Source organism: Mandrillus leucophaeus, unplaced genomic scaffold (genome assembly GCF_000951045.1).
Source record: "Mandrillus leucophaeus isolate KB7577 unplaced genomic scaffold, Mleu.le_1.0 Scaffold173, whole genome shotgun sequence".
Classification (NCBI taxonomy): Eukaryota; Metazoa; Chordata; class Mammalia; order Primates; family Cercopithecidae; genus Mandrillus; species Mandrillus leucophaeus.
In genome coordinates this window covers 5249972-5277821 of record NW_012101732.1, presented here as the reverse complement: position 1 = coordinate 5277821, position 27850 = coordinate 5249972, and the positions used below count along the sequence as shown (strand labels likewise).

The 27850-nt window shown below is 44.9% G+C and overlaps 1 protein-coding gene across 1 annotated transcript in view; it reads right to left on the bottom strand.

Moving 5' to 3' along the window:
* Positions 1-26932, bottom strand: part of KCNQ3 (potassium channel, voltage gated KQT-like subfamily Q, member 3) — a 59109-nt gene extending 32177 nt beyond the window's left edge. Inside the window, exons 1-9 of the mRNA XM_011977108.1 lie at positions 26709-26932; positions 24118-24208; positions 22287-22413; positions 18530-18702; positions 13779-13934; positions 12562-12672; positions 10895-10990; positions 8670-8764; positions 1865-1891 (exon numbers count right to left, since the gene is read on the bottom strand). Of these exons, the coding sequence (XP_011832498.1) occupies positions 1865-1891; positions 8670-8764; positions 10895-10990; positions 12562-12672; positions 13779-13934; positions 18530-18702; positions 22287-22413; positions 24118-24208; positions 26709-26932 (1100 nt within the window). The remainder of the gene's footprint in view (positions 1-1864; positions 1892-8669; positions 8765-10894; positions 10991-12561; positions 12673-13778; positions 13935-18529; positions 18703-22286; positions 22414-24117; positions 24209-26708) is intronic.
* Between the last annotated feature and the right edge of the window lie 918 nt (positions 26933-27850).

The following is a 27850-nucleotide window of genomic DNA, read 5'->3' as shown; positions in this document are numbered from 1 at the left end:
AGACTTTATCTCAAAAAAAAGAAAAAAAAAGGAAAAGAAAAGAAAAGAAAAAGAAAAAGAAATATGAATAAAGGAAGGCTGGAACACCAGGTAGCTGTCAGCCCGTTGAAGAAGCTATTGTAAGGTGGAAAATGCACACAAGCAAGTGTGACTCTAATGTACACGTACGTTCCTGACATTCTGTAGTCACCTGGTTCCCTGCCTCCTGGGTAAAGGAAGTGATTCCTCTGTTGACAATTCTTGCATCCCGTTTCCAGATCTCATTTCCACCTCTAGGCTATGCAGCTATAATCACACCTGGCATCTTACCTGCTAACGCATCAGCCAACCTGACTCTGTCCCAACCCTGGATGAAGGAGACTGAGTGACTTACATAATGACTTAGGTCTTCTTCTCTGAGGAGGGTGAGCCACCAAACACCCAACAACTCTGACTCGGAGAAATCATGGGATAGATTTTCCCTCTGTGCTCTTAGCAGAGTGGGGATTTCTTGAAAGGGACATGAACAAGTTGATGACAAGATATCAGAAGCCCCTCTTCTAGAGAGGCATCCCCAAGAAAGCCTCAAAATGCATCTATCTGAGTCCTAATTAAACCGGAAGTGCTGAATCCAGGGCACTGTGATATTTGCATGCATATTTCAATGAATTTTGTTCATGTCTGTATAGAAAAGGCCCTAAAGGTCGATTTAATAATTCACTTGCAGTGTCAAAATCTGCACGATTTAAAACCCTGTTGGTCATGAAAGAAGGAAAGCAAAGAACACCCTGTTGGGAGTCTTGAGACCTTGATCATCTACTCCTGGTGCTTATGGGCTGTGTGATGTGGGATGAGCCTGTCCTCTCCAGGGACCTTGGTTTCCATAGAAATATCTGCAGAGATCTCTGTGGTGTCCTTTCACTCTGTCTCTAGGAGCCATGAGCTGCTGCAGATTCTCTAGTGAATGTCCCAACACCATTACTGTCATTCACCTAACCCTCCTTTACAATCTGCTTAAAGGCCCTTACAGTCCAAAGTGGGTCCAGGCAAGAACCACATAGTCCATTTGAAAACACACCCAAAGGAAACAGAACTGACACCATCAGTAATTGCCTCTTCCAAGTGGGATTTTGTGTGGATGGGGCTTCATGGACACACTTGGGAGGATTTGACTTGGCCTCCCAAAGGCCATTGTCCTCAAGTGGCTCCCCTATAAGGTAGTCCAGGGTCCTCTCACCTCCTCTGGCCAGATTCTGTCAGCACTAGAAGGAGAGCGTTTGGACTTAGTGTCCAGGAGATTGATTGTGAGGACTCACAAGTGATTTGTCAATAATAATAGTTTAAAAATGGCTTCTACATGTCATATAGGCATATAGATGATGTGGTTTACTGAGAAACCTCCACAGTCATGAGGATCATGAATTACAGTCTTGATTCACTTACCATCTGTTAGCCCAAGAAGCAGATGAAGTGATATATCATGCAAATAACATGGTCTTAATATTCGGACCAGACTTTGAATTTTGGTCTTGCCACTCAATCTCAACCCAACCTCTCTGAGCCACAGTCTCCTCATCCACAAAGGACGATATTAGGGCCTATCTTACGTTGTGGTTGTGAAGACCAAATGAGATAACATATGCAGAACTCCTGACACAGAACCCAGACCCTCAATAAGAGGCTGCGGCCATGATTCCTATTAAGTTGCCCTCAGATCAACCAGAAGGAAACCAGGCAGAGGACTATGGTGGTCAGCAACCATGTGACCCCAAAAACTCCATCCTGGGACCAGCATGACCACCCATGAGGCCCTACACCATATGGAGCAGGATGCTCTGTCTTGACACAAAGATGGGAAGAAGGGAATTCATAATCAGAAACTTACCTGGATGCTGCCTCCAGCTGTTCTTTCCTGGAAAGAGGAGAGGGAGAAAAAATAAAGCATAAATTACGTGAAACAGCTGTATTCTTCCTTGAAAGATTGCTGCAAAGCTTCCCTCTGAAGATGATGGAGCAGAGTTGAGCTCTAGGACAGGATGGTCAGTGTGGAGGGAACCAACGAAGGAGGTAGGTTTACCCAGCCAGACCCCAGCCCATGTTACTCCCATTGGCTCTGAGGTTTTCAGGGCTCTTTTCAGCCACTCATTCATTCATTTATTCATCCAGAAAATGGTTGCTGAGCACTTACTCTGCCCCAGCTCTCATGTTGAGCTCGGAAAATTTGTTTGGTAGTGGGGACAGATCAAGAAACCAGGAATGTCATAATGTAGCAGTCACACACCCAACATAACTCTATCACCACCAGTGTCATCATAGCAAACACTGTCTTAACTCAATTAATCCTCATAACAACCCTATGAAGTTCTACTATCATCCCATTTCCCTGAGGAGAAAATTGAGGCACAGAGGGGTTAAATGAATTGCTCAAGGGCTCACAGTTAGGAGACAGCAAAGTCAGGATCCAAACCCGTGTGATCTGGCTCTGGAACCCTCACTCCTAGCTGGGAGGTGCACCAGCCGTGCTTTACACATATTCATGACTCCAAGCCTTTTCTCAGGCTCTCCTTCTGCCTGGAACTCCCTTCTTCTTTTCCCTGCCTGGAACAGTCCTACTCATCCTTTATGTCCACCCGGAGGGGCCCTCCTGAAGGTTCTTATTCAATTGTCCAAGGTCTAGACAGAGAAAATCCCCTCACAAATGGAATGGTACTCTGTCGTTATCACGTGGATCACATCACACTAGAATTACATGTAGTCTGTTTTTTTTTTTATTTTTCTTGTCTAAAATATGAGACCTCTGCAGCCCAGCACATGAGAGTGCTCATTAATGTTGAAAGAGTGACTGGCCTAACATGGGGATCCACAGGTGGGAGGGATGGAGACAGAACAAGAGAATCATGGCAGAGAAGTAAAAGGGCCAGTTGGAGGGTTAAGAATTTCTGCTTTGAGGGTCAGCTCAGCATCTGGTTACAGTGTGGCCTTGGGCTGGTCACACATTCTCTGGGCCCATTTCCCCAAGAGCACAACAAAGTGATGAGTTAGTTGATCACAAAGCAGGTGGATACAGAAAGCTGTGACTATCTAGGATGTTCTAGGTCTCTGAGGCCAGGAGAAGTAGGAAAGATAGTAAGGGGAAGGAAAGGGCAAGGGGGCAGCTGAAAGGCATATTGGAAGAGAAGGTATGATACGGAGAAAGTTTAAAGGATTACACTGTCCATTCCTCTTTCACTCTCCACGGTGAGTATTTCATGCTTCCTGCTCTACCATCAGACTTCTCTCACTTCTACACCTTCCTCCCAGCTGATGACCTTGACTGCCTTCTCACTGAGATCTACCCATGGTCTCACCATCTGGCCACCCACTGGACTTCTGTTTTGTGCCAGTGGATGAAGGGCCCATGCTCTTAATGAAGGCCTATACTCCACAGACCAGGCCATCTCTGCTTCTCTCACCTCTAGTCTTTCCCCTCCCCCCATAGGCACATTTATCCTTCTCTGCTAGACCCTTTCCATCAAAGAAAAAATTTTTGGCCTCACACCCACTCCAGCTGTCACCTACAATCACTGTCTCCACTTGCTCACTTCCTCATCACCCTTTAGTTTGTGTCATCTGGCTTCTGTGTCCAGTGCTCCACTGAGATTGATCCAGCCAAAGCCCCAGTAAATTCCAAGTCACAACATCCCATGAGCACATCCCTATCTTATCTTCACTACTCTTATGATAGGATAGGACCAGAGCAGTTGACCTGTCCAGTTAACCGTTAGATCCCCAATACCAAATAGAGTTCACATAAGGGATGATCAATAAATATATGCTAAATGAATGGAATAAATGAATAAAAGGGTTTTAACAACATTCCAGAGTGTTCTAGATCATGGTTACTAACAGTGGTTTCCCAGGGCAGTAATTCAGGGGCTTCCTTTTCCCTTCAGCATCAATACTCCCTTGCAGCCCAGATTCAATCAGCACAGACTGAACACTTGCTATGGGCTAGGGACTAAGACAACTACTCTCACACATTTTATTCAGTTTGACCATCCAAACAACAATCTTCAAGAATGGGTCTTATTATCAAAATGACCCTTGTATCATTTCATCATCATTTTATCCAGTTTTCTCCCTAAGTAGTATTTTCTTCCCAGAGATACAAAGCAAAATAAAAACATAGGTTTTGGCACAAGACCTGGGTTCCAATCTTTGTTCCATCATTTATCAGCTGAGTGACATTAAGGAAGCTAATTAATCTCATTGACTCTCTCATTCTTTACCTATAAAAGCAGGGTTATGAGAAATGGTAACCCCTTCTACTTACCTTCCAGGACATCCTAAAGCTTAAATAAGATAATATGTATGAAAGCAGATCCAATGTTATTTGGCCATAGGAAATGACTAGTGCATATAATCCCCTTTCTCCATTTCTAAGCACTCCAATAATCTTGACCCTGGTCATAAAAGGAACAAGTCCTGGTTACACAATGAACTACCTGTTCTTGGTCAAGTGTTTTCTACATCGTGGGCAAAGTCTTCTCATCTCCATTTCAGTTCTCATAGCTAACAATTCCAGGGCTGTGCTGTCCAATAGAGTAGTCATTAGTCACAGAGGGTTATTTACAATAAAATTAAAAAATCTCTTCCTCAATTGCACTGGTAATCGTCAAATTCTCACTAGCCAACGAGGCTAGTGGCTACCATATTGAACAGCGCAGCTGTAGAAAATGAAAAATCAGACATAATTCCACTCTCCCTACCAGGAATAAAACAGTGCACGTGTTCTGTTGATAAAAAGCAATGTCTGATTTTTAACAGCTTCCCTCATCCCTGCTTGTATATAAGAATGTATCATCTGCCATCACTCCTACCCCAGCATCTTCCTTAAGTCCGTTCAGTCTCCACTGGTCAGCAGATCAGAAGACCTGGGTTTGCCCTTAGTTATGCCCAATATGATATGTGGCCTGAACTTCTTGGGGGTTCCTGAACTTCTGGGGGCTCTCAGGTTCTTCTCATAGAAAATTGGGTTTGGGCTTGAAACTCTTTGAAGTTCTTTGCAATTCCAAAGCAACGAGTTTATAATTACAATTTGTATAAAAAAATAAGAATGGACCACCACCATCCATCACTGCTAGCTCCCAAAACATAGATACTTGCAAATTAACAAAGAACTACACTAAGCTGAAAATTGTGATATGGCATCATGTTGCAGATGGGCTACGCTACTTCATCCTTCCAAACCTTTGGCAGGAATCTAAAATGGTGCAGCCACTATGGAAAACAGTCTGGCAGTTCTTCAGAAAGTTAAACATAGACTTACCAATCCTACTCCTAGGCATATACCCAAGAGAGTTGAAAACATATGTCCACAGAACGTGTATGTGAATGTTCATAGTAGCATTATTCACAAAAGCCAAAAAGTGGGAACAACCAAAATTTCCAACACCTGATGAATCATTAAACACAATGTGGTATATATAATCAAATATTATTTGGCTATAAAAAGGAGTAAGGTTCTGATAGACACTACAACATAAATGAAACGTGAAAACATTATGCAAAGTGAAAGAAACTATGCATAAAAGAAAGACATTATATGATTTCATTCAACTATGAAAGGTTCAGGATAGGTGAAATAAAGACAGAAAGTAGATAGTGATTGCAGGGTCTGGGGTGAAGAGGGAACCAGGAGTATCTGCTCATTGGGACAGAATTTCTTCCTAGGATAATAAAATTGTTCTAGAACTAGATAGTGGTGATTGATACCCCAATTTGTGAATATACTCAAAACCACCGAACTGTTCACTTTAAAAGGGTACCTTTTATGGTATGTAAAATCCTCTTATGGGTTGTGAAATGTATCTCAAGAAAGTTGCTATTAAAGCAAGCATAAACTAAAGACGAGAAAACCTTTCGGAGGTAGGTGAGAAAACACCAGTGTGTTGTCAGCTACTTCTTTGCCATTAACATACGGAGTGGGTTGGAATTCAGGGACATTCTTTTCCCAAGGGACTGCCTTGCTTCAGAATGGTTGCTAAATGAATTTCTCTAGGGATATTATACTTTTGTCCTTGAAAAAAGAAAGAAAGAAATGTACTTTCTTAGTTTAAAAACCATTCTCATATCACAGCAGCTGTCTGCAGCACAATGTATTCCTCCAAGTCTCTGACAGCTAGAACAATGTCTTATTTATAATACATCAACCCAAAAGAATGGGCCCATTGCCAACACCTTGGGATGCACACCAAATGGAAATTGTCTTAGTTCTGCATCCAAAGTGTTCTTGTTTGAGTTCAAGGTCACTGTGGTCTCTTATGGAGAAGTCATCTGCCCATTCTAAGAAGGCTCTGCTTTATGCTATCCCAAATCCTCAATGATTATAACAAGGATAGCATTGTAGAATCAAATGGAAACATGTAAGTCACTGTCTGGGCAAGTAAGTCTAGTTACAAGTAAGTATACCCAAACTTTCCCAGTCTTTTATTGAAGACTTGCTTCCTCTGACCTCTCTAACTCTCCCACAAGTCATGGGTCCCTTTTGCCTGTTCTCTTTCAGGTCCTCCTTCTACTCTGCCTTCTAACTGCTTTTACCTTGATCTAGGCCCTCATTTCCTCTTACTCTGAACCCTGCAATATTTGCTAGCTGATCTCCTTGCTTTGACTTGAGTCCATAGATCCATCCTCCACACTCTTTGCTATCATATTCCTGAAAAATGGATCTACTGATGTCATTCTCTGGCTCATCTAGCTTCTCATTGCCTTCAGGATCAAAGTTAGATTCTTCGGCAAGTCACCCGTGACCTTCCATGGTTGTCCCAGTGAATAACACATACAAGGGATCAAAAATATTAGTGGACTGAGTGCCCTGAATAGAAAGTGGCACCTGCCACTAGAACCTTTTGAGGAGTGAAAGCAAGATAGGAGGCGCATGGGGGTGGTGATCAGGGGCCCAATATTTTAGGGTCCTGGAGGTGATGGTCAGGTTTTGGACTTTCTTTACTTTATCATGGTCACTGACTGGAAGGTTTTATGCAGGAAAATGAGTTGCAAAATTCTTCTATTTCCATAATCTGGAGATGGGAGTAGAAAGATTAATTGAGGATAATGAATGTGTGTATATGTGTGTGTGTGTGTGTGTGTGTGCGTGTGTGTGTATGTGTGCGTCTGCAGACGAGTTGTGGCTGGGCACAGAGGGAGCCCCCTATCTAGTAGTATTGGGTTATATGAGGGTTCACTGAACCTGTAGACACAATGACAGAAACTTGCTTTGAGGCAGGTTCCAGCCCCAACTATGAGGCTAACTGTCCATCTATGTTTCTTTCCAAGTCAAGGGTTCTAGGAGTCCAGCACACTATGCGTACACTTAACAATCTGAACTCAGGCCCCCAGTATCAAAAACAAAAAAAAAGCAGTCTGTTCTAGAAGCTCAAGTAGTGAAAAGACCATGGGCTTCGAAGGCCTCCAGATGTAGTTGACACTGGTTCAGTGTCAGAGCCTGACTCTGCTAGCTTCTCTGAAAGTAGCCTGGGAGTACAAACCATTCAGCCTGGCTCCAGGTGTGGACTCTGGGCCACTGGCTCGGCCCCACCCCAGGGGCTCCTGTTTAGGATGCATTTACCATCACACCTCCATCAGAATTGCTGAAAGTGGAGGCCAGATCTACCTTTGCACAATATCCCCATTGAGTCTGATGCACCTTAAATCTTCTGACTTATCTCATAGGGTAACTGTGAGGATTAAATGAAATTTGAACTCTAATGCTTAGAGCATAGTGGACATCCAATGCATATTAATTTCCCTCTCCCTTTTCCATAACCATGGAAAAAGGTTCTTATTTTTCTCTGAGATCTTTAGTTCAATCTCCCACCTCTGAGAACACGAAACAGCATCTCTGGGTGACCAGAGGACTCTTCCTGCTGTCCTCTTCCGCATTTCCTTTCCTGGAGTCCAGAGTAGTCTCTAGGTGCAGGCCATGCCCAGGTTGGAGGAGCATCCAATATTTCAGAGTGGCTCATTGTGTGGGCTGCCCACTTCCTCAACCCACTGATCCTGCTCACACATTGATTGGACCTTTCCTTATCAGCCACTCCATGCTGGCTAGCTGGGAAGCCCTGACTGCACAGAGGAATCACCTGGGGGGGAGCACCAAATATACTGACGCTGGCGCCCCAGCCCTGGGATTCTGACTTAATTAGCTTGAGGAGTGGCATAGGAATCAGATTATTTTTTCTTTCTTTTTTTTTTTTTTTTTTTGAGAAAGGGTCTCACTCTCACTCTGTCACCAAGGCTGGAGTGCTGTGGCACAATCTCTGGTCACAGAAACCTCCATCACCTGGGTTCAAGCAATTCTCCTGCCTCAGCCTCCTGAGTAGCTGGGATTACAGGCACACACCACCATGCCCAGCTAATTTTTGCATTTTTAGTAGAAACAGGATTTCACCATGTTGGCCAGGCTGGTATCGAACTCCTGACCTCAGGTGATCCACCCTCCTCGGCCTCCCAAAGTGCTGGGATTATGGGCGTGAGCTACCACGCCCAGCCAGAACTGTTTAAGCTCCCAGATAATTCTAGGGTGCAGCCCAAACTGGGGACCACTGCCCTGAAGAGTGTTCTCCAGGGAACCATGAGGCCACAGACACGAATACAGACCGCAGGAGAGATGGCTGGTCATGCCCTGAGCATTCAGGTGAGTCCCCACTTGCCTGAAGAAAGGAAAAGAGACGACTGATTCATAAAACCTCCATGTCGCCACCAGGTCAATCCTGTTGGGGTTGGTAGCATAATACCTCCAGGCAGCCTGAGGGGCAGAAAAGAGGGGCAACAATGAGTGGGCACCTCCTGAAACTTTCGCACAGAATCCCACACCATCAGAACAACGTTTAAGCCCTGGACTCCTAAGAATTTGAATGTGCATTGAGTCAACATGCAGAAAAACCGGGATTTTTGGCTTTTTGAAGCTACTTTGGGAAGAAATACTTCCTGACCATCTGGGAGCTATAATTGGTGTTGTGGTGAGTGGGGGAATGGAGAGATGAACTGGAGTAGAGGGAGAGGAGTGGTAGGCACAAAATCCCTGAAAGGAACAAGTAGCAAAGGCCGGTGCGATGGCTCATGCCTGTAATCCCAGCACTTTGGGAGACCAAGGTGGGAGAATCGCTTGAGGCCAAGAGTTGGAGACCAGCCTGGGCAACATAATGAAACTTCATCTCTACAAAAAAAAAAAAAAAAAAGAACAAAGCTGGGCATGGTGGCACGTGCCTGCAGTTCCAGCTACCTGGGAGGCTGAGGTGGGAGGATAAATTGAGCCCAGGAGGTCGAGGCTGCAGTGAGCCATGATTGTACCACTGCACTCCAACCTGGGTTGCAGAGTAAAAGACTCTGTCTCAAAAAAAAGTAAACAATAAAATATTTAAAAATAAAGAGAAACAAGTACCACTCTTTCCAGAAGGTTCCCTGAGACTTCTCAGTCAAACAGATAGGAGAACAGAGTCTTTTGTACCATTTCTGGGTGCAAGAGAGAGCCTAGGAGACGTTTTGACACAAATATCCTAGAATCTCTAGGATTCTCTGATGGTTTGGGGTGTGGGGAGTTAATGGGACAGGCTCTTGGAAACTGGGACTGGCCTAAGAACCATAATATGCAGGATGACATCACGCACCATCTTGAATCAGGCACACAGAACCACACAGACACTCGCTATGACTGGAGAAAGCTCACGAGTGGGTGGCCATGCCCTCGCAAGCAGACAGCTGTTGATAGGACACTCTGCTTTCCTATTCACTGTGCCCTCATCTCCAATAACCCATTAAAACAAAGCGGGAACTCTCTCTGAAATGTAACAGGGAACACTTCTGCCTCTCTCATCACCTCTCACTGCTCCCTGCAACCCCCAGCCCATGTGAGGCTAGTGATGGAGACAGAAGGCTGGCAGTTGCATGTCCAACATCCTCTGGTCCATGGTTGTCTACTGGGCAGCACAAATGGGAAAAGTGGTTTAATATTTTGCACATGTAATGCATCTCTTTCTCTCTTAGCTTATGGGATCTCTGTTTGGCAGATATGACAGAGACTGTTCTCCTTGTAGCTGATTACCTAAGCACCTGGACATTAGGCTGACTCTTCCCTGTGGGTCCCTAGGTCAAATCTGAGGGGAAGTAGAAGAAGAAAGCCTAGTACAGCCGGAGGTCCACACCAAATTCTCATCTCCAGCACACTATCAGTAAAAGAGCTGGGGCCAGGTGCCACAACTCATACCTATAATCCCAGAACTCTGGGAGGCCGAAGCAGGAGGATGGCTTGAGTGCAGGAGTTTGAGACCAGCCTGGGCAACATAGTAAGACCTCATCTCTACAAAAAAATAAATTTAAAAAATTAACCAGGTCTAGTGGTGCACATGGTGGTGCACGTGGTGGTGCATGCCTGTAGTCCCAACTACTCAGGAGGCTGAGGTGGGAGGATTGCTTGAGCCTGGGAGATGGAGACTGCAGTAAGTTATGATCGCACCACTACACATCCGCCTGGACAAGAGAGTCTCAAAAAAGCTCAAAACACCACCATATCAAAAAAAAGCTGACAGGTTGATCCTTGAGTTCTGTGTCTACTTCTTGCTTGGCTTAGAAACTGAATGAGTGACAGGATTGTCACCTTCAGTACACAGAGGAACAAGTGAAATAGACACCCATGGAAATGCCCATAGCCACCCACAAGTAAGCATGTGCAAGCAGGCCTGCTCCTGCCTGGGCACATTAATACACACATACACACACAGAGACACATAAGACACACAGACACACATGAAATCCTGGGTCCTGTCCCAGTTCATGAGTATGTCCCCTCCACATGTGCACACATGCACACACACACACACACATATGTGCAAATGCATGGATCTTAATCCCATTCCAGTTCATTCCCAGGCAGACAGACCTGAATGAGCTCAGCAGCTGGCTTCCTCCTTTTCTCAAAGTGCTTCTGACGGTGTTGCTCCTGCACCTTGAGGGCCAGCCCAGACCCCAGGATGCCCTGGAGGGAGAGGCAGGCAGGAAGTCAGCCCCCAGCTAGACTCTCCCAGCATTCCCGCTCCATTGCCAGGGTAATGGGGACTGTAGGGCTGAACTGTACTCCAAGTCCCTGCGGTGACAACATTGTACAAAGAGGGAAGGGAGAAAGAGCCCTTCCTTCTCTTGAAGAGAGTAGGGAGCTTGGTTAAGTGAAATGAGCCTTGAAGTCAGGAAGACCTGGGTTCCAATTCCGACACTGCCACTTTCTGGGTGTGAGGGCCTGGGCAAGCCCCTTAGCCCTGTTGCATCATGTTTTTTTTTTTTTTTTTCCTACAGGGATGTGGGATAATAATACCTAATGCATGATTTTGTTAAGAAAAAAGTGAGATAATGTGTATAAACTGCCAGTAAGGGGTACCGCACAAAATAGATGCCCAGTAATGTTAATTGAGTTTTAAAAATATTTTAGCTGCTTGAACTCTCACTTCATACTTTGACTATAGCCAGAACTTCCCAGAATTGGGACCTGTTTTGATTTTCAGTTCAGACTTGCCAGTGGATTAAGTGGCCAGAAACACACTCTTTTCAAGCTGAAAGAGAACTTGAAGATCTTGTAACATTCCTATGGTCCTGACTCATCAATGAGAAAACTGAGATTCAGGAAGGTCATTTGCTCAAGGTCAAATAGCTTAGGAAAAAAAAAAAATCAGACAAGGTAGGGCTGTGAATAGAGAAAGAACATTGCCAGTGCAAGAATGGAAGATGAAGTGGGTGGCAGGGAGATTGTTACTTAAAAGTTTTTTCAAGCTTCGTGATTAAGAGCCAGGGTTTAGAACCAGTGGACTTGGGATTCCTGGCTCTACAACCCAATAGCCTTGTGACTGTAGAAAATGTACTAACCCAATTAAGTCTCAGGTTTTGCATTTGAAAAACTGAGATTAAAAACAGAACCCAACCCATAATGTTGCCATGAAGATTAAATGAAATAATGTGAGTAAAGCATTTGGCATGATTCAGGCACATAGTGTGTTCAACAAATGCAATCTGTTTTCATTATTATTACATATCTGGACACCAGGCTTTGGGGAAGTTACTCTATCATATATAGGTCAAGGCTTATTCTTGAGAGAAATGTGTTTTTTACATAAGCCAGTAAGTAACAGGACAAGAAAAGGGAGCTCACATAAATGAAGGCCCTCTTCTGTGCAAGGCACTGGGAATGCATGAATGAAAAATATAATCCCAGAACCCAAGGAGTTCACAGTCCTCTGGGGGAGTCAGATCTGGAAATGTGTAATCCTAGCATAAGGCCAGAAACTCCTTTACATAAATATTCCCAGGGTTACGCCCAGAGCGACTAACTCAGCCTAAAGAAGGCAGCATTGAAAGAGGAGTTGATGTTTGAAGAAATTTTTGGCAAAGGAAAGCAGCAGGGCCCATGGCAGAAAAGCAGGATCATCATGCTTAAGGGAATGGCTAGGGAGTTGGTAGGGTATGAGAGGACAGAAGATGAGACTGGAAAGCTGAGCTGGGGCCAGGTGGTAAGGGGTCCTGCACGTCACATTGGGGATGTCATATATCAAAGGTACTTACTGCTGGAAGGGCAAAAAAGGAGACGCCAATTAAGGAAAAGGTGGCAGCAATCAGACGGCCTTCCCATGTTTTGGGTGTCTTGTCTCCATAGCCAATGGTGGCCAGTGTGATCTGAAGAGAGAAGAGTTCAGACATGGAGTACCCCATGGAGAGGAATTTCAGGAAAATGTCAACTGAGCTCTACCTGTAAGCCTCTCTATCAGCTTGGGCAATGCTCCCATTTATAACAAGGTTCCCTCAGGAGAAAAGACACCAAGTACCTAGTAACTTATATGGATGCCTTGAGACTTGTTGATAAGTTAAGGGTTTCCTACCTTAGCCAATCAGTCAACAAATATTTCAATAATTACAAATGTGTATGTACACGAGCATTCATGTGTGTGTATATTTGCAAATTTGTGATTTTATTTATAGCCATGTTTGTGAATATATGTGTGCTTGTGAGTATATTTGTATGTACTGTATATACATGCGTGCATGTCTAATGTCTGTGTATGTGTCTATTCTGGTGTGTTTAGTATATTCCTGTGTGTGTTTACATGTTTATGTTATCAGTATACGTGTACTTATGTGTGTGTATCTGCATGTAAAAGGCAGGATTATCAGAGCAGTTGACAGTGTGGCCTCCGGAGCCTAACTGTCTGACTTCAAATCCCAGGTTAGCCACTTACTGGCTGAAAGACCATGAAGTTACTTAACTTCTTTATGCCTCAGTTTCCCTATTTTTAAAAAGAGCTAATGATAGAAGTTGTTTGAGTTTATAGTAGGTTAGTGAAAGTAAAGCACCCAGAGACATGCTCTGGAGCAAAGCAAGCCTTCAGTGAATGCCAGCTTAAGTACTGTGTGTCCTTGTGGGTGTACGGTTGTGCACACACAGGTCTGTGTGAGCACACATGTGTATCTGTCACTGGGTTTGTTTGCACAAGCATGGCTTGGCTGAAAATAGCCTATGACTGGTAAGACTAGGTCCCTAAACGACCATGCAACCAGGCTGTTCCAAGCCCCGGCTTCTTATAAATGCTAGAGAAAAGTCAATTCCAAGTGCACGCCCTGAAGGAGGGTCTCCTGTCAGCAGGTTCCAAGCTGAAACAGGTCTAGCTCTTACTTCTGACTGCAGAATGCAGCTGCCTGGCTGAACATGCTCATGTGATGCCCTCTACCTCTCTCTGACTCTGATGGTCAATCCTACAGAGTTGGCCTCCAAGGTAGTGACTCACCAGGCCCCACCACAGGGCATCTGCATAGGTCTCAAACTCCTCTTTCATCTCCTCTCCTTGTGCATCCACCTCTGGGACATCTTTCTCAACCAGGTAGACAAGAAATGAAGAAAGGATGAGTGTCAGGAAACCGATGTACCAGGCGGTGATGAGTTCCTGAAAGAATCAGCAGTAGACATGAAAATTGGTCACTGGGGAGTCATTGAGTGGATGCTGGAGCCAGACACACCAGAGTTGGAGTCCAAGTTCACCAGCTCTGTGACTGTGGCCAAATCACTCACCTTCTCTGATCTTCATCTTCCATCACTGTAAAATGGGATCAGTAACATGGTAGTTATTTCATCACTAATTAACAGAACAAGTGTATGGCTCCAAGAGGAGAGGAAGATTTCTAGCTAAGGGCCACTTCAATATCACACCTCAAGAGGCTTCAGAGGAAGGCAAGACGGCAGGAGGAAGTGGCTGCTGCTTCTGATATAAGACTCAGGACTCAGGAGACTCGGGTCTATGCAGGACTGTGTGGAGCCAGGAGAAAGCTCAGTACAACCAGGAAAGCAGCAGCAAGCCAGAGGCAGCACTGCATAGTGGACAGGGCTGTGGACAGAGACCCAGCCCTGACACCAGTTTATGGTGTGGCCATGGGCAGATTCTCCTCTTCTCCTAAATGTTAGTATCCTCATTTTTTACATGAAGGGACAGAGTCACAGAGTTCCTGAAATCGTCATGTGTACGACTGCTGAAATGCAGCTTTACATTAAATATTGATTTAGAGCCTATGCAAAAGAAGCAAAAGAAGGCATACAGCCTGTAATTTCATGGATATTGTCACATAATAGACTAGGACATATGACTAAGTAAACAAGAGTAAGGTGATTTAATGAAAAGTGCTAAGTAATAGTCAGGATGGTATGGACGGAAACTTCAATGAAGTTTCAAAACTCCTAATGGAGACAAGACCTAATGCTCCTTCCAGCTCCAACTTTCTCTCTTTCTGTCATTCTATTCCAGTTTCAAGGTTTATCATAGTAGGTTGGGCAGGAAGAAAGGCAAGGTTATGGGTAAACACAATACGGAGATTTAAGACTGTCTGTCATTCTTGCTGAGTCATCTCAGAGAACAAAGTTGTTCACATTGGTATCTTTCCTATATCTGACCATCTGCAGTCAGTCAACTGGCCCTTCTGGGCCAGCAGAATCTTCCTGACAGGGTTGCTTCCTGCCTCCCTGCAGGACTTGGCTCACATGGGTCCTGCAGTCTGAATAGCCCTCCCACAATGGGACCAACCAAAGAGCATGGAGTCATCTTCAGACTCATGTCAACTCATGTCACCTCCACTATGAAATTTTTCTAATGTTTGTTTCCCCCATGAAAGATAGAGTTCAGCTGTGGTTCCTTTATTCCCTCCCCATTTTCTAAACATACTTCTCCAAGCCTCCAACATTTTATTATGCTCACTTGCTATTATGCTCTGGCCTTGCCCACAGCATCACACACACGTTGTACTGGTGTGAGTTTGTTCTATAGCAGAGGGGTTTGCTTAGATAATACAGGCAACCCAGCCAGCCATTCCCTTTGATGAGCGAGGTTCTGTGCTGCAGGGAATTTGAGAACGGAAAGGTGCACGGACTAGTCCTTCCCCAGTGATCGCCTGAGCGTAAGCCTCTTGTTTGTGGAGTATGATCCTACTCCTTATATGTTTTTTCATACCCTCTGGTCCCCAAATGCAAGTCAGAAGTTTCATCTGACACTTAAGCAAAGAAATAGTTGTCTGTTTCTGTGTGCACATAAAAACTGACTATTCTAGATTAATAAGGGATGGTATAACAGTCACCAAAAAGGAGTGAAAGTGGGTCCTAATTCTGTACTTTATAGTCATTTACTTTGCAGTTATTCCAAATAATTCTGACTTTATACAATTTTTGCCAGCAGCTCTGTGGCAGAATCTGTGACTGTTCCCCAACAGGTAGCTCCTGAACCTGCTGAGGCTCCCCTGCAGTCAAGTTGAGGCTAAGGTACTGGGGTTCAGCCAATATGGGAAAGTGATGAGAGTGAATCCCTCCTTGTCCCTTAAATCCATTCTGCAGGATTCTCCAGGTTCCTCTCCCCTGCTTTGGTGACTCAAGTCCTCATATTCAAGACGGATGGGGCCCACCCAGCACACATCAGATACAGTGTGAGCCAGAAGATGTCTAGGTTTTTGTGCTGGGTGGTGGGAACTCTAGGGCTCATTTATTTTGGGAGGAGAACCTGACCTATCCTCTAGTGAAAGCATTAACTTTGAAAGTTTAACCCTGTGCAACAGAGCCTCCCACACTTCATCTTTGAGTGCCCAGAAGACCCAGCCATTGAACCCGGCCCAGAGTACAATGAAGAAATGAATGAAGAAATGAATTGATAAATGTCCATTTGCCGGTACTACTGGTGATTCCCTTGGGGAAGAGCTTCCTCCCCGCTTTGGTAGCACAGGCTTTCAGGAGGACTCACAACATGTACTTTGGAGTCTAACAAGAGCTTGTAAATCTAAGTTTGTATGCAGAGAACTCTGCTCCAGAGCCTTTCCCCACTCCTGGGAAAGAGTATCTGCCTCACTGGGGTCTGGCTGCAGTGCAAGACCATATTTACTGAGGAATTACATCACAAACTTCCAATGGTCTCTGGTAATTACATGGCAAAAGCCAGCAGGCACTGGGGATCTGTTATAATCTGGAGGAACACAGCACAAGGGCCTAAACCAGCAATTTCTAGCACCAGTGTTGACCAGAACTGTGAATCAACTCAGCTCCATGGATACGGGTTATGGCTGAACCCATAGGGGTTTTATTAACGTGTCCTTTGATAAAAGATAAAATAGAAGGTCAGAAGGAAGAAAAGGGCCTGTAAAGGATGCTCTGACCTCAATGATTCTGCAGCCAGAAGCAGCACAGACGAAAAATAAAACACAGATGGCAAGAAATTGCATTCTAAGCTGAAAGATTCCCAGGTATTTTATACTTTCACTCCATTTTATGTCTATACTTATATGTATGGTATGTGGGGAACAGCATATTCAGAATAATAAACATTACTATTAATGAGCACCTATGACTTACCAGGCATTTAAATGCACCTTTTCTCGCATGAGCACCCAGGAGGATTCACATTTTTACCACTGAGGAAGCTCATAAAAATAGAATGACATCTTTAAGGCTTTCTGGCTGGAAGGTGGCAGAGCTGAATTTTGAGCCAAGTTGCCGTCTGACTCCCAAGCTCATATTCTACTCTGAGATGCGATCTCATAGGAAACCACTACCCCTTCAACGTTATCTAGGCGCATCCTTGAGACAGAAGAACCAGGGGTTGTGTGGGTATGTTTTGGAGGTGTCCAGCTACAGGTGGCATGGTCACGTTAACATGCATAAGGAAAACTCTAAGCTCCTTAATGTTAAATTGCCCAGGGCTCACTGCCTCAGGTCCAGCTCCCCAGAAACAGAACCCGAGAAAGGGATTTCAGTGTTAGTGACACATTTGCATTTCATCATTGAGGAAATGGTCACAGGGCTCCTATTAAAAGGGACCTAGGTGGGACAACAACAGCATCTATTATGCCTCCCATGGTGGGTGCAAGAAGATACTCTCTTGGGAAGCAAGGTAAACTTGGCTTTGTACCCCCAAAGAACATCCATCCCAGGGATTTCTCCTTCTGATTTCTCCTCTCGGGATTTTTTTTCTGCCTGAGCTGAGACACAGGGGTTTTTCTTCATTCCTCCAGAATCCAGTTAAAGCAGCTAGATTAAAACAAAGTGCTACCAAAGACCTGGGCTAAGAATAGGAAAGAAACACAGGCAGTACCATGAATCCAAATGAACTGGATTCTGGCTGCTTGGGTTCCACACCTGCTCAACCACATGGGGCTCTGGAAAAGAAATGGACTGAGTTCCACCCCTCCTGGATTCTGATCTACTTGGGAGAGGTGAGCACCACCGTAGCCAGCAGGAAACCACTGGACACAGACCCTAGAAGTGGACTGCTATGGTTTGTGTCCCACTGTGTGACCTTGAGCAGGTACTTCCTCTTTCTGTGTTTTCTTCCTTATCAGTGTAATGGGGTGGCAATAGTGCCTGATTCATGAGGTGAGTTAGTCCTTGTCAAGCACTAAGTTGTAGGCACTGTGCTTTGGGCTTTATATAATGCTTGCAACTGGACAATCTCTATGAGCTGGGTACCTTCTCAGTGCTCGTCACATATCAATTCATTTCATCTTCATCTAACCCTGTGAGGTCAGTGCATTATTATTCTAACTTTATAAATGCAGAAACTGAGGCACAAAAAATTCTCAACGTCACAGAGGCAGAGTTCAGATTCAAACCAGCCTGTGTGATTCCCAAGCCTTTTTCTCCCGCTGCATGTGGCCTTGAATGAGCTCATTCCATCCTCTCAAAACTCGGAAGGAATAGGCATTATCATCCCTATTTTAAAAGTGAGAAAACTGAGGGCCAAAGAGGGCTGAGCAAGTTGGCCAAAGTCATTTGCATATGGTGGAGCCGATACCTAAGCTCAGCTCCACCTGTTCCTGCTCCCTGCACCACACCTGCTCATGCCCCCACCCCAGCCCCGTCGCTTCCTGTTCCTCCTCCTCCTCTTGCTCTTTGTCGTTATCATCAAGGGTGGCAGAATGACTGCCTTCTGGGGACACTGTAAAGGAAGGGATGCCATGGAAGGGCACAGGTGGGTGGGAAGCCCATGTGGTCTTGTAGCTTCTCCACCACACTTACTTTGCTGTGGGCACAGATGGCCGAGCCCAGAAGCTTCCAGGTGCCGCCTCTCCGGTCCATCCGCAGCATGCGCAGGATCTGCAGGAAGCGCAGGCTTCGCAGGGAGGTGGCCAGAACATTGCCTTGGTTTCCCACAGCAACCACTGGCACAGAGGCAATCAGCACAAAGATGTCTGGGAGAGAGGACAGACAGAGTGGGAGGGAAGAGGGAAAGGAAGGTCAAGCGAAAGCACTGGCATCCTCATAGGTGTTGTTTGCTGGCAGATCAGCATGTGCCAAGCAGTGGGACAATCTGAGCATTGCTGTTGAATCTTGCCACCAACCACACATGGTAAGTGAGATTATTCCCTCGTGACTGATGAGGAAGCTGAAGCTCTGAGCCTGAGTGCCTTTCCAAGGCCACCTGGCCAGAAGTAGTTGGGTTGGGATTGGAAATAGGCCTACCGCACTTTAATGCTGGCTGCAGAGCAGCAATTCACCAAGGCCCCCCGCAGTGTGGTCCTTGAGATTCACTCTGGGGCCCCCAGAGGAGATCTGCAACTGCTCAGTCTATGGAGGTGAAGCCTGACACTCAGACACTGTTTCCATTTGTGTTTCTCCTAAAAGCATCACCTGAGGTAGGAACTTGGGTTCAAGTAACTTACTGGAAGATGATCTTAGGAAGTAGAAGTGATGGCAGAAAGAGAGAGAATGTAAAAAAACACAGACACACACACAATGTAAGGTGGTGTTATCGAGGTCACTGTTGAGTCCTTTGAGTTGTAGACAGACTTCCCAAGATTATCCATCTGAAAAACGGAAGGCTGGGACATCTGTTTCTTGCCTCCTGCTGGTTGAGGGTCATCCATAGCATTGTCAATGCCCCCACACATCTGAGCTACACTGGAGAGAAGGCCTTGGGGTAGATTGTGGAAAGAAGATAGGCTCAGCCATGACGTGGGATGCTGGTAACAGGAGATGGCATGAAAATGTCCACTACAGACATTTCAGAGATGGAACAAGGGGACGAGACACTTGAGATGGTTAAGTAGGCTCTTGACATCAAATCATCTAGTATGGAAGAGGGAGGAACTGATCTCTTTTCTATTTCCTTGTTGTAGTCAATTCCCATATCAATTATCACCCTACTTTCCTGCAGAGAGTTACCAAGTAAAAAGGACCACATGGCCAAGTAAATTTGGGGAAAAACTCCATTAAGTTCGTTTTAAAAAATTATTAGTGTTATTTATTTTCAGTGTCATTACTTTTTTTTATTGAAACATAATAATTGTACATATTTATGTGGTTTGCAGGGCTTCGCAGAGTCTTTAATCTGCAGATACACACTGTGGTTCTCAATTATACAAGTAAAGTATAGTCTTTCCCAAAATATTTTGACCACAGAACTACTTTTTTGCAAGGGCTCTAAGGGTTCCAGGAAATACACTTAAAGAAATATTTGTCCACTGGGAAAAGTCCAAGCTCTGCAAAGCCCTCTGTGATCTGGCTCTTGGGAATCTGCCAGAAGCCTTTGTAGTTCATTGAGCACATATCTCCATATCTTCGTGTGTTCTGGTCTCTCAGCTTGGAATAACCTCTTCAACTCATATCAAGTCACATTTGCCAAAAAGCTGATGTCTTTCCTACCTTGTTAAAGTATCCCCCAGGTGTACCTGACCTTTGGAAAAACCTAGGGGTCAAACCTCTGGATACTGATACATCTGCATCATTTGCCAGGCTTCTCAGATTATCGGTGCAAAACTATCCATCTATAATGCTTGTAGAGAAAACAAAAGACCGCCAAGATGTGTAGTAAACACTATGGTCTAAGACGCTCCATGAGGCATTTCTGAACCATTTTTACTCAAAATGGCAGGGTCTGAGACTGCCTTGAGCATGAAGGCCATCATGTTCATGGGCGTGATAACCATACTCTTCTCTAAAACAGAGAAAGACAACATTTCCCATAGGGCCACATTATGGAAGAAGTGGATGTGAGTACACTGGAAAACATGGCAACACTAAGCAAGGACCGTGTGATACTGAGGCCCATCCTCATCTCCCCAGGGAGGGTGGAGGGGGACCTGGAGCTCTGTGACTGCAACTGATCTTAAAATAGTGGATATTGCCCCATGGGGGATGCACCTGTCCTGCAGGGGTCTGGGCTCCATCTGTTGGGATGTTCTCAAACTGGGAAGGAGTCCTTTTGAATGTGGGCACAGTCCATCATAAAGCTACCACCCACACACTCAGAACTTCTGGTCAGCCTTGGATCGGTCACGCCAAAGAAGAAAAATAAGCCTGCTTAATTGTATTGCACTTTGCAAAAAACTTGGAAGGAGGAAAAGGAGAGAGGAAAGAAAGAAAAGTGGGGATTAGATACTGAAAGAGGGCAAAGGAAGAGAGAAGAAATATGAAAAAATCATCAAAAAAGTCCTCCAACATTGCACACACACACACACACACTCACTCACATACCTCCCATACATTCAAAATGCTGAAAAAACCCCCAAACCTCATAAGTCCAACCTTAGCAGTAGATGGGAATAGGGCAGAGACTTCAGCTGGGAGTAGGCAAGACAATGCAACTCTAGGCTGCATGGAGAGAAGCCTGGCACCTGGGACAAAGGATATGGTCCAGCTCTTCTCTGAACTGGCTGTCCATCCCCGAATGACTGTGTTCAGTCTTGGGAATGAGTTTTCAAAAGTAAAGTGAAGAATGAGTAGCATGCTCAGAGCAGAGGGAGTACAATGCTGAGAATGCATGATGTAAGGTAAGTGGAAGCCACTGATAACATTGTTTCTTGGTAAAAGAAGACTCTTCTGGAGTGGAGAGGAGGAATAAAATGTCTAGACTCAAATACCTGAAGAGTGTCAGAGGAGTTAAAATAAGATAAATGCCTGGATAAGTGGTGAGCACCTTGTGACTAGGGGCACGCAAGCAGAGCCCAGGTGACCACTTAACTACTGCTGCTGGGGACTGGAGCATCAGACACAATGGTAAGTTGGACTAAATGCCTTTGGAGGTCCTTTCAGCCCTGACACTATGATCCTGTAATTCTAACCTTCCCATGGATTTGAAGCTCCAAGACTCCTATCCATCACTCAAGGAGATTTTGTTCTGTGAATCCACAGATTTTAGTCCACACTGAACTAGTAGGCTGGGGAGAGCGTCCACCCTCTCTACTATCAAACTGCCTGCACACAAATGGAAGGATTCCAGTGACACCTCTCAAAGCAACCATTGGATTAAGAAGCAAGACCACACCTGGGTGTTAGGACAGAATCCGCTCTTTCCTGCATGACTGAAAAATGACTCAGCTCTGTGATCCTCTGTTTCTATTTCTGTACAATGGACATAACGTGATGCTGTAGAAGTAGATTCTCAGCCAGCCATGGTGTCACGCCTACAGCTTCCATCCCAACCCGTCTGGAAATCTGTGGAGAACTTTGATTGTCACCGTGACTGGGGGTGCTACTAGTCCAGGGACTGTAACCGGCTTGCTGCTCCACAACCCAATTGCCAAGAGTGACACCCTCCACCGCCAATTAAGAATCCCTGCCCTGTGCAGTCCTTATGAGGACCAGTCACAGAAGGAGGAATCTGATGACCCGGAAGGTTGACACTGTCCCTTCTTATCTAGGCAGTGTCAGGGGCTGGGCTGGCCTCCACAGTGCCGCGTGATTTCCCAGAATAGCTGCTTAAACTTTTCTCAGAGAAACAATGCCCCAAAAGAAGAGAACTGAGGAGGCTGGGAGGCTCAGGGTCAGGACTTACCCAACATGCACAGGGGCTTCCTGGCAAACTTCAGTCGGCCCCGCCAGCCTTTGTATCGGCAGCAACACCCAGCAGCCCAGATCCTCAAAGCAAACTCAGCTCCAAAGATGAAAATAGCAAATGTCTCCTGCATGGAAGAGCATATGGAGAGGCACTGATTAACCAGGACCCACTTGTCGGGAGCTAGTGATTTCTATTCGGAAGTTCTGAAGAACTCCATTTCTGTGTTGTTGCTGGTTATCTGGTTGGCATGGATGGCTGGGGATGGGGGCGGGGAAGGTGAATGGGGAGAACAGGTCCGTCACCGCCATTCAGTTCGGAGGCCTCCCGTCTTCATTGTGATGTGCTAACTGTCCTTAATGCTGCTAAACCTGGCACAGTGATTGCTTGTTCTTTTTTCTATGTTTTTCTTCCAATAGATCATTTTAAAAGTCCCTTTAATGAATGAAAAGCCCCCAAGAAGTGCAGTCGGGTTGAAAAGAGAGATATCAGCGAACACAATCTATTAATTCCACCCAGTGCCTGTACCCTGGCGTTGCTAATTGTGGCTAATGGTTATTCAGCCTGGCCCCTGGGCCAGACAGCCCCCAAAGTGTTTGATAATATTACTCTCATCTTACATTTTGAGAAACCAGGGCACAGAGTAGTTAAACAAGCTTTTCAAGGCTATGAAGTGGAGAAGAAGGGATCTCAGGCTCAAGTAACTAGGCAGCAGCGCCCAGGAGCTTAAGCACTCTCCAGGATACAGGGTCTCCCTTTCCTTCTGCAACTCCCTTGATAATCAGACACCAATGCCTCTGCCTCTCTCTCTTTTGTGACCTCCCTGGGCCCCCTAAGGCACTGCTGCTTGACAACAATCCTCAGCGCCTAGTTCCTGGAGTTGGGTGCTTTCCAAGGAATTCCACACTGAGGTCTCAGCTCTGGGTCATGCCGTTGCAAACCCCTGCTCTCAGAAGGAAGTGCTGACTCTGGTGCCTTGATGGTTTGCCCAGTGTGAGAAGAAGTCTCCACTATTTTAAAAGCCCTAACTAGGGGCCACACGACTGCCCTGTGTGCAGGATGGAGCCTCACCCCATGCAGTTGGCATTGCCCTGAAGAGGCAGGGCTGACTCCTAGTCATGCAAGGGTGTGGTCATTCAAGGGGCCAGTTGACCAGTGCTGTCCTGCGGCTACAGAAGCAGCAAACCCTTGCTAGAGCCTCCTCTCAACAAGGCACTGAGGCTGGGCCCAGCCTATGTCTGCATTTGCTGCTCACCTGACCTTATATATTTTGGGCAAGGACTTGAGCAAACAGAGTCAGGGGTACATTAGCTGACTTGCCCAAGAATTCTAACTCTACTGTTTCCATGACACCACCTGATGGAGGACAGAGAGTGAAAACAAATGGGGGCCCCAGGAGGGGAGATTTAGAGGTTTTAGGTGTAAATGGAATTCTGCACCTGGCCTTGAAGAGAATGAGAGATCCTTGGAGTTTAGATTGTGGGATACCAGGAAAAAAAAGCAGACAGAGGTTTTAGAATAAAACATGCCTTTGTGTTAACTTTTAGCGGATTGGGAAGCTGTATTTTATAATTTAGTAACATGCACTGGTTTTTGCTTTGACTTTATTTCCCATTCTCACTGATGTGGAATAGCAAATCTTTACCAGGAATGCCATTCTTCACTCCACATGTGCCCATGGCGGAGTGCCCAAAGGGAGGCTTTGCTTTTCCTTGGGCCTGGACTTGACTGGAAGCTGCAACCAGTCAGAGAGGAGTGTACCCAAGGGCAACCTCCTTTTCATCACTGTGGAAGCCCAATCAGAAGCATTTACCCCAGAATGCAATCTTACCAGTAACAGAAGCCAGTCTCCCGAGACAGTCTCATACTCTTTGAAAGTGGTCAGGACAGCCAGAATCAAGCACCCAAGGACAATCAGGAACCTAGAGGGAAAGAAAGAAAGAGACTAAGGAACCTTTGAGTCATGTTTGCTTTGAGGCTAAGATGGGGAAAGGTGTCTTCCAGGATGAAGCTGCAACTTCCGCTGGACATTGACATGTGCTTTATATGCTATCCCATTCAATCTTCATAACAAACCTGCAAGGCAGGCAGAAACAATCATCCCAGTTAGACAAAACAAGGTGAGAGAAGTTGACCAATGTGCATACTTTTACTCAACCAGCTAGTTAGTAGAATCAGCTAGTTATAATTGAAACCAGATCATCTCGTTCCAAACTGGAGGACATTGCTGAAATTCCAAAAGTCAAGACAACTTTTCACAAGTCAATAAGAATATGAATTAATTTATAATGTGTTCTACACACATAGAACTGATTTAAAAATATACGAAAATGTTTTCTTAGAATGAAGAAAACACACATTTATTCCAAACATTGAAAAATTCAGCAAAGGCTTCTGTCACCAAGTATGAATATTGTTCATTTTTACAGTCAATTGATACAAAAGGAAAGAATCTCTTTCAATTCGGGATCTTTGGAATTGTTTTTGAAATGCTAGAAAGAAGAGGAACTACTACACTGAAGGATTCAGAATGCTGGTCCTTTAAAATTCACGGAGAGGTCACCTGGTTCATGCCCAGGCTCAGGCAGGAGCGAACTACAATTCTTTAAGAACGTTATCATCTTTATGAACTCTGTGAGAGGTGTGCGTGTGTGTGTGTGTGTGTGTGTGTGACACAGAGAGAGAGAGAGAGTACATGTTTCATTGTTTCACCAAGGAAAATGGTTCTCCCTCTTGGTGGAGAGTCTTTGGCTTAGTTGTCAGTACCAGGTTCCCTGGGTGTCCAATAGGGAATTTACAAGCTAGGGTTTATGGGTGAGGCCTGGTACTACATACTCTAAGCTCTCCTACTCCAGGTACTCTGGTTTTCTGCTCTACTTACGTTCTACCCATGCTTTTTTGACTTTTGTTCATTCATTCATTCAATATTTAAATGGCAGACACTGAGCATACAGAGCCGGAATTCAATGATGAATAAGCTGGATCTGTCCTCATAAGCTCACAGTCCAGATACACAGAAAGTTGTCTCATGGTGTGACCATAAGGACCATGATGTAAGGAGGATGGAAATGTCTCCTTCTGACCTTGGCTGGGACCAAGTTCTGCTTGTGACCCTTAGTGATCCTGATCATATTTTCTGATAAATAAACCTGCTGATCTTCAGACCTGAATCTCTGTGTCTCCAATCATGCCCAGGAACCCAAACAAGATCCCCAACTCCTTCCTGTGTTTGGCCATTTTATGTGAAATTCGACTTTGACCCATGTTTGATATCTGCCTCCCCTAAGCCCCAAATATTCACAGTTGATGATGATGATGGTGGAGGTGGTGGTGGTGGTGGTGATGATGATGGTGGTAGTGATGGTGATGGTTGTGATGACAGTGGTGGTGGTGATGATGTTGCTAATGGTGGTGCTGATGATGGTAACAACATCAGTAACTGTTACTACAACCTGCAAAGTTGGATATGACCATTCCCGTTTTAGAGATGAAGAAATTCATCACAAAGAATCACTACCATCAGGGTAACTATGTTGTCAGTAAAATGACCACCACAAAGCTTGGAGTCCAAAGACATGGGCTTAAAAGGAAGCTCTGGTGCTTTTTATGTGATTTTGAGCAGCTCATTGACTTGGCAGATCCCAGTTATTGGGGAATGAGAATAATGAATCTGCCTAGAGCTCACCATACCACGATTCTGAGGACTTCAGGAAATAATTGATGTGGGATATTGTTAAGTCAATTGTTGAGGATCATGGTGCTGTCATAGAAACATGTTCATCATTGGCCAGTCAGGGGGCAGGGAACTTAATCACTCTCAGAAGATTCTGCAAGTCCACATTATGATTCACTCAAGACCTTATTTTATTCATTCATAGGCTCTGTAGAGAAGACCTTGCTTACAATAATTTTCTTTCTCTTATGACCTGTGTGTTCTTAGACAAAATACAAAACATTTCTGAATCATGGTTTCCTTCTGTGTAAAATGAATCCAATTAAATGTCCATATCCTCCATCATTCAATGATGTAATCCATGTCAGGTGCCTGGAAAAGTTAGCCTTCAGTAAGACTTAACCATCATTTTATTGCAATTTAATACCAATTTCTTTGGTGCCTCTTTTGTCTCAGACATAGTACTGGTTTTAAGGATACAAACATGAATAAAACCTATTCCTCATTATGCAAGCACTCCTTAATTCAATGTGGAAAACAGGACAAATAATTACTGGAGAATGTGGTTGAGGTTATGACCCAAGTGTTCACATGCTTTGGGAGCATCCTGGAGGGGCTGTAACCAAGAGGTCGGAAGGAAATTCAAAGCTATGCTGCAGTTGACCATATGTCCAAGTTTATCTAGGACATTCCCCATTTTATATGTTGATCTGGAGTCTGGACCCCTAGGCCTCATGAACAACATGTACATGTGCAGGAGGTACAAAAGTTCATGGACAAAGAACCAGGTTTGATTTTTCTTAACAAGGGATGTGGGTCTTTTGTGATCTAGCCTTGCCCTCCTCACAGCCTTGTCATCTCCCGCTGCTTCCCCACACCCAGACTGGTCATAGGAATGACAGAACTTCCTCAAATTATCTGAGCCCATGTGCCTTCTGTCTTGGTGGTCCTTTTCCCTGCCCACTTTTGCCATATCCCCATCATTAACCTGCTAATGTCTTGGCAGCGCCAGTCATGCCTTGCCTCTAGAGCCTTCCCTGACCTTAGCAGCTCTCTACAGGCTCTCTTGTGTGATCTCATCCCTGGGATCACAGAGCACCCTGATTCATTTCTACTCCAGCATGGACCGCAAGCCGCTATCATCACGTAACTAACTGAGTACATCATGTGCTAAATAAAACAAACTGTCTCAACACCTGAAAATAGACTCCTTTAAGGGAAGGAACTGCCTTTGCCTGGGGAAATACTTTATCGATCCGATTGAGGTAAAAATTGCAACCCTAAAAACATGAGACTGCTAAACCACTTAGCAATAAAAATTAACCAAAAACGGCTGGGCACGGTGGCTCATGCCTGTAATCCCAGCACTTTGGGAGGCTGAAGCAGATGGATTGCCTGAGGTTGGGAGTTTGAGACCAGCCTAACCACCATGGAGAAACCCCATCTCTACTAAAAATACAAAATTAGCCAGGGGTGGTGCATGCCCGTATTCCAGCTACTTGGGTGGCTTAGGCAGGAGAATCGCTTGAACCTGGGAGGCAGAGGTTGTGTTGAGCTGCGATCGTGCCACTGCACTCCAGCCTGGGCAACGAGAGCAAAAACTCCATCTCGAAAAAAAATTATCCAAAAATTAGAGATGGGATTAGTGTTGAGGGCCAAAAAAAAAAAAAAAAAAAAAAAAAAAAAAAAAAAAAAAAAAAAAGAAGAGAGAGAGAGAAGAGGATATGGTCTAGTCACATGCTGAAGGATTTTTAAGAACAAGATTGTTTAAAATTTTAAGTTCTTGGTCCAACAATGCAAGTCATCAACCACAGTCTCGTACGTGAGGTTTTTTTTAGTTGGCATCAATCCTGGTGCTGGAACTCATGGCTGGATCAGTGCATGGGGAAAG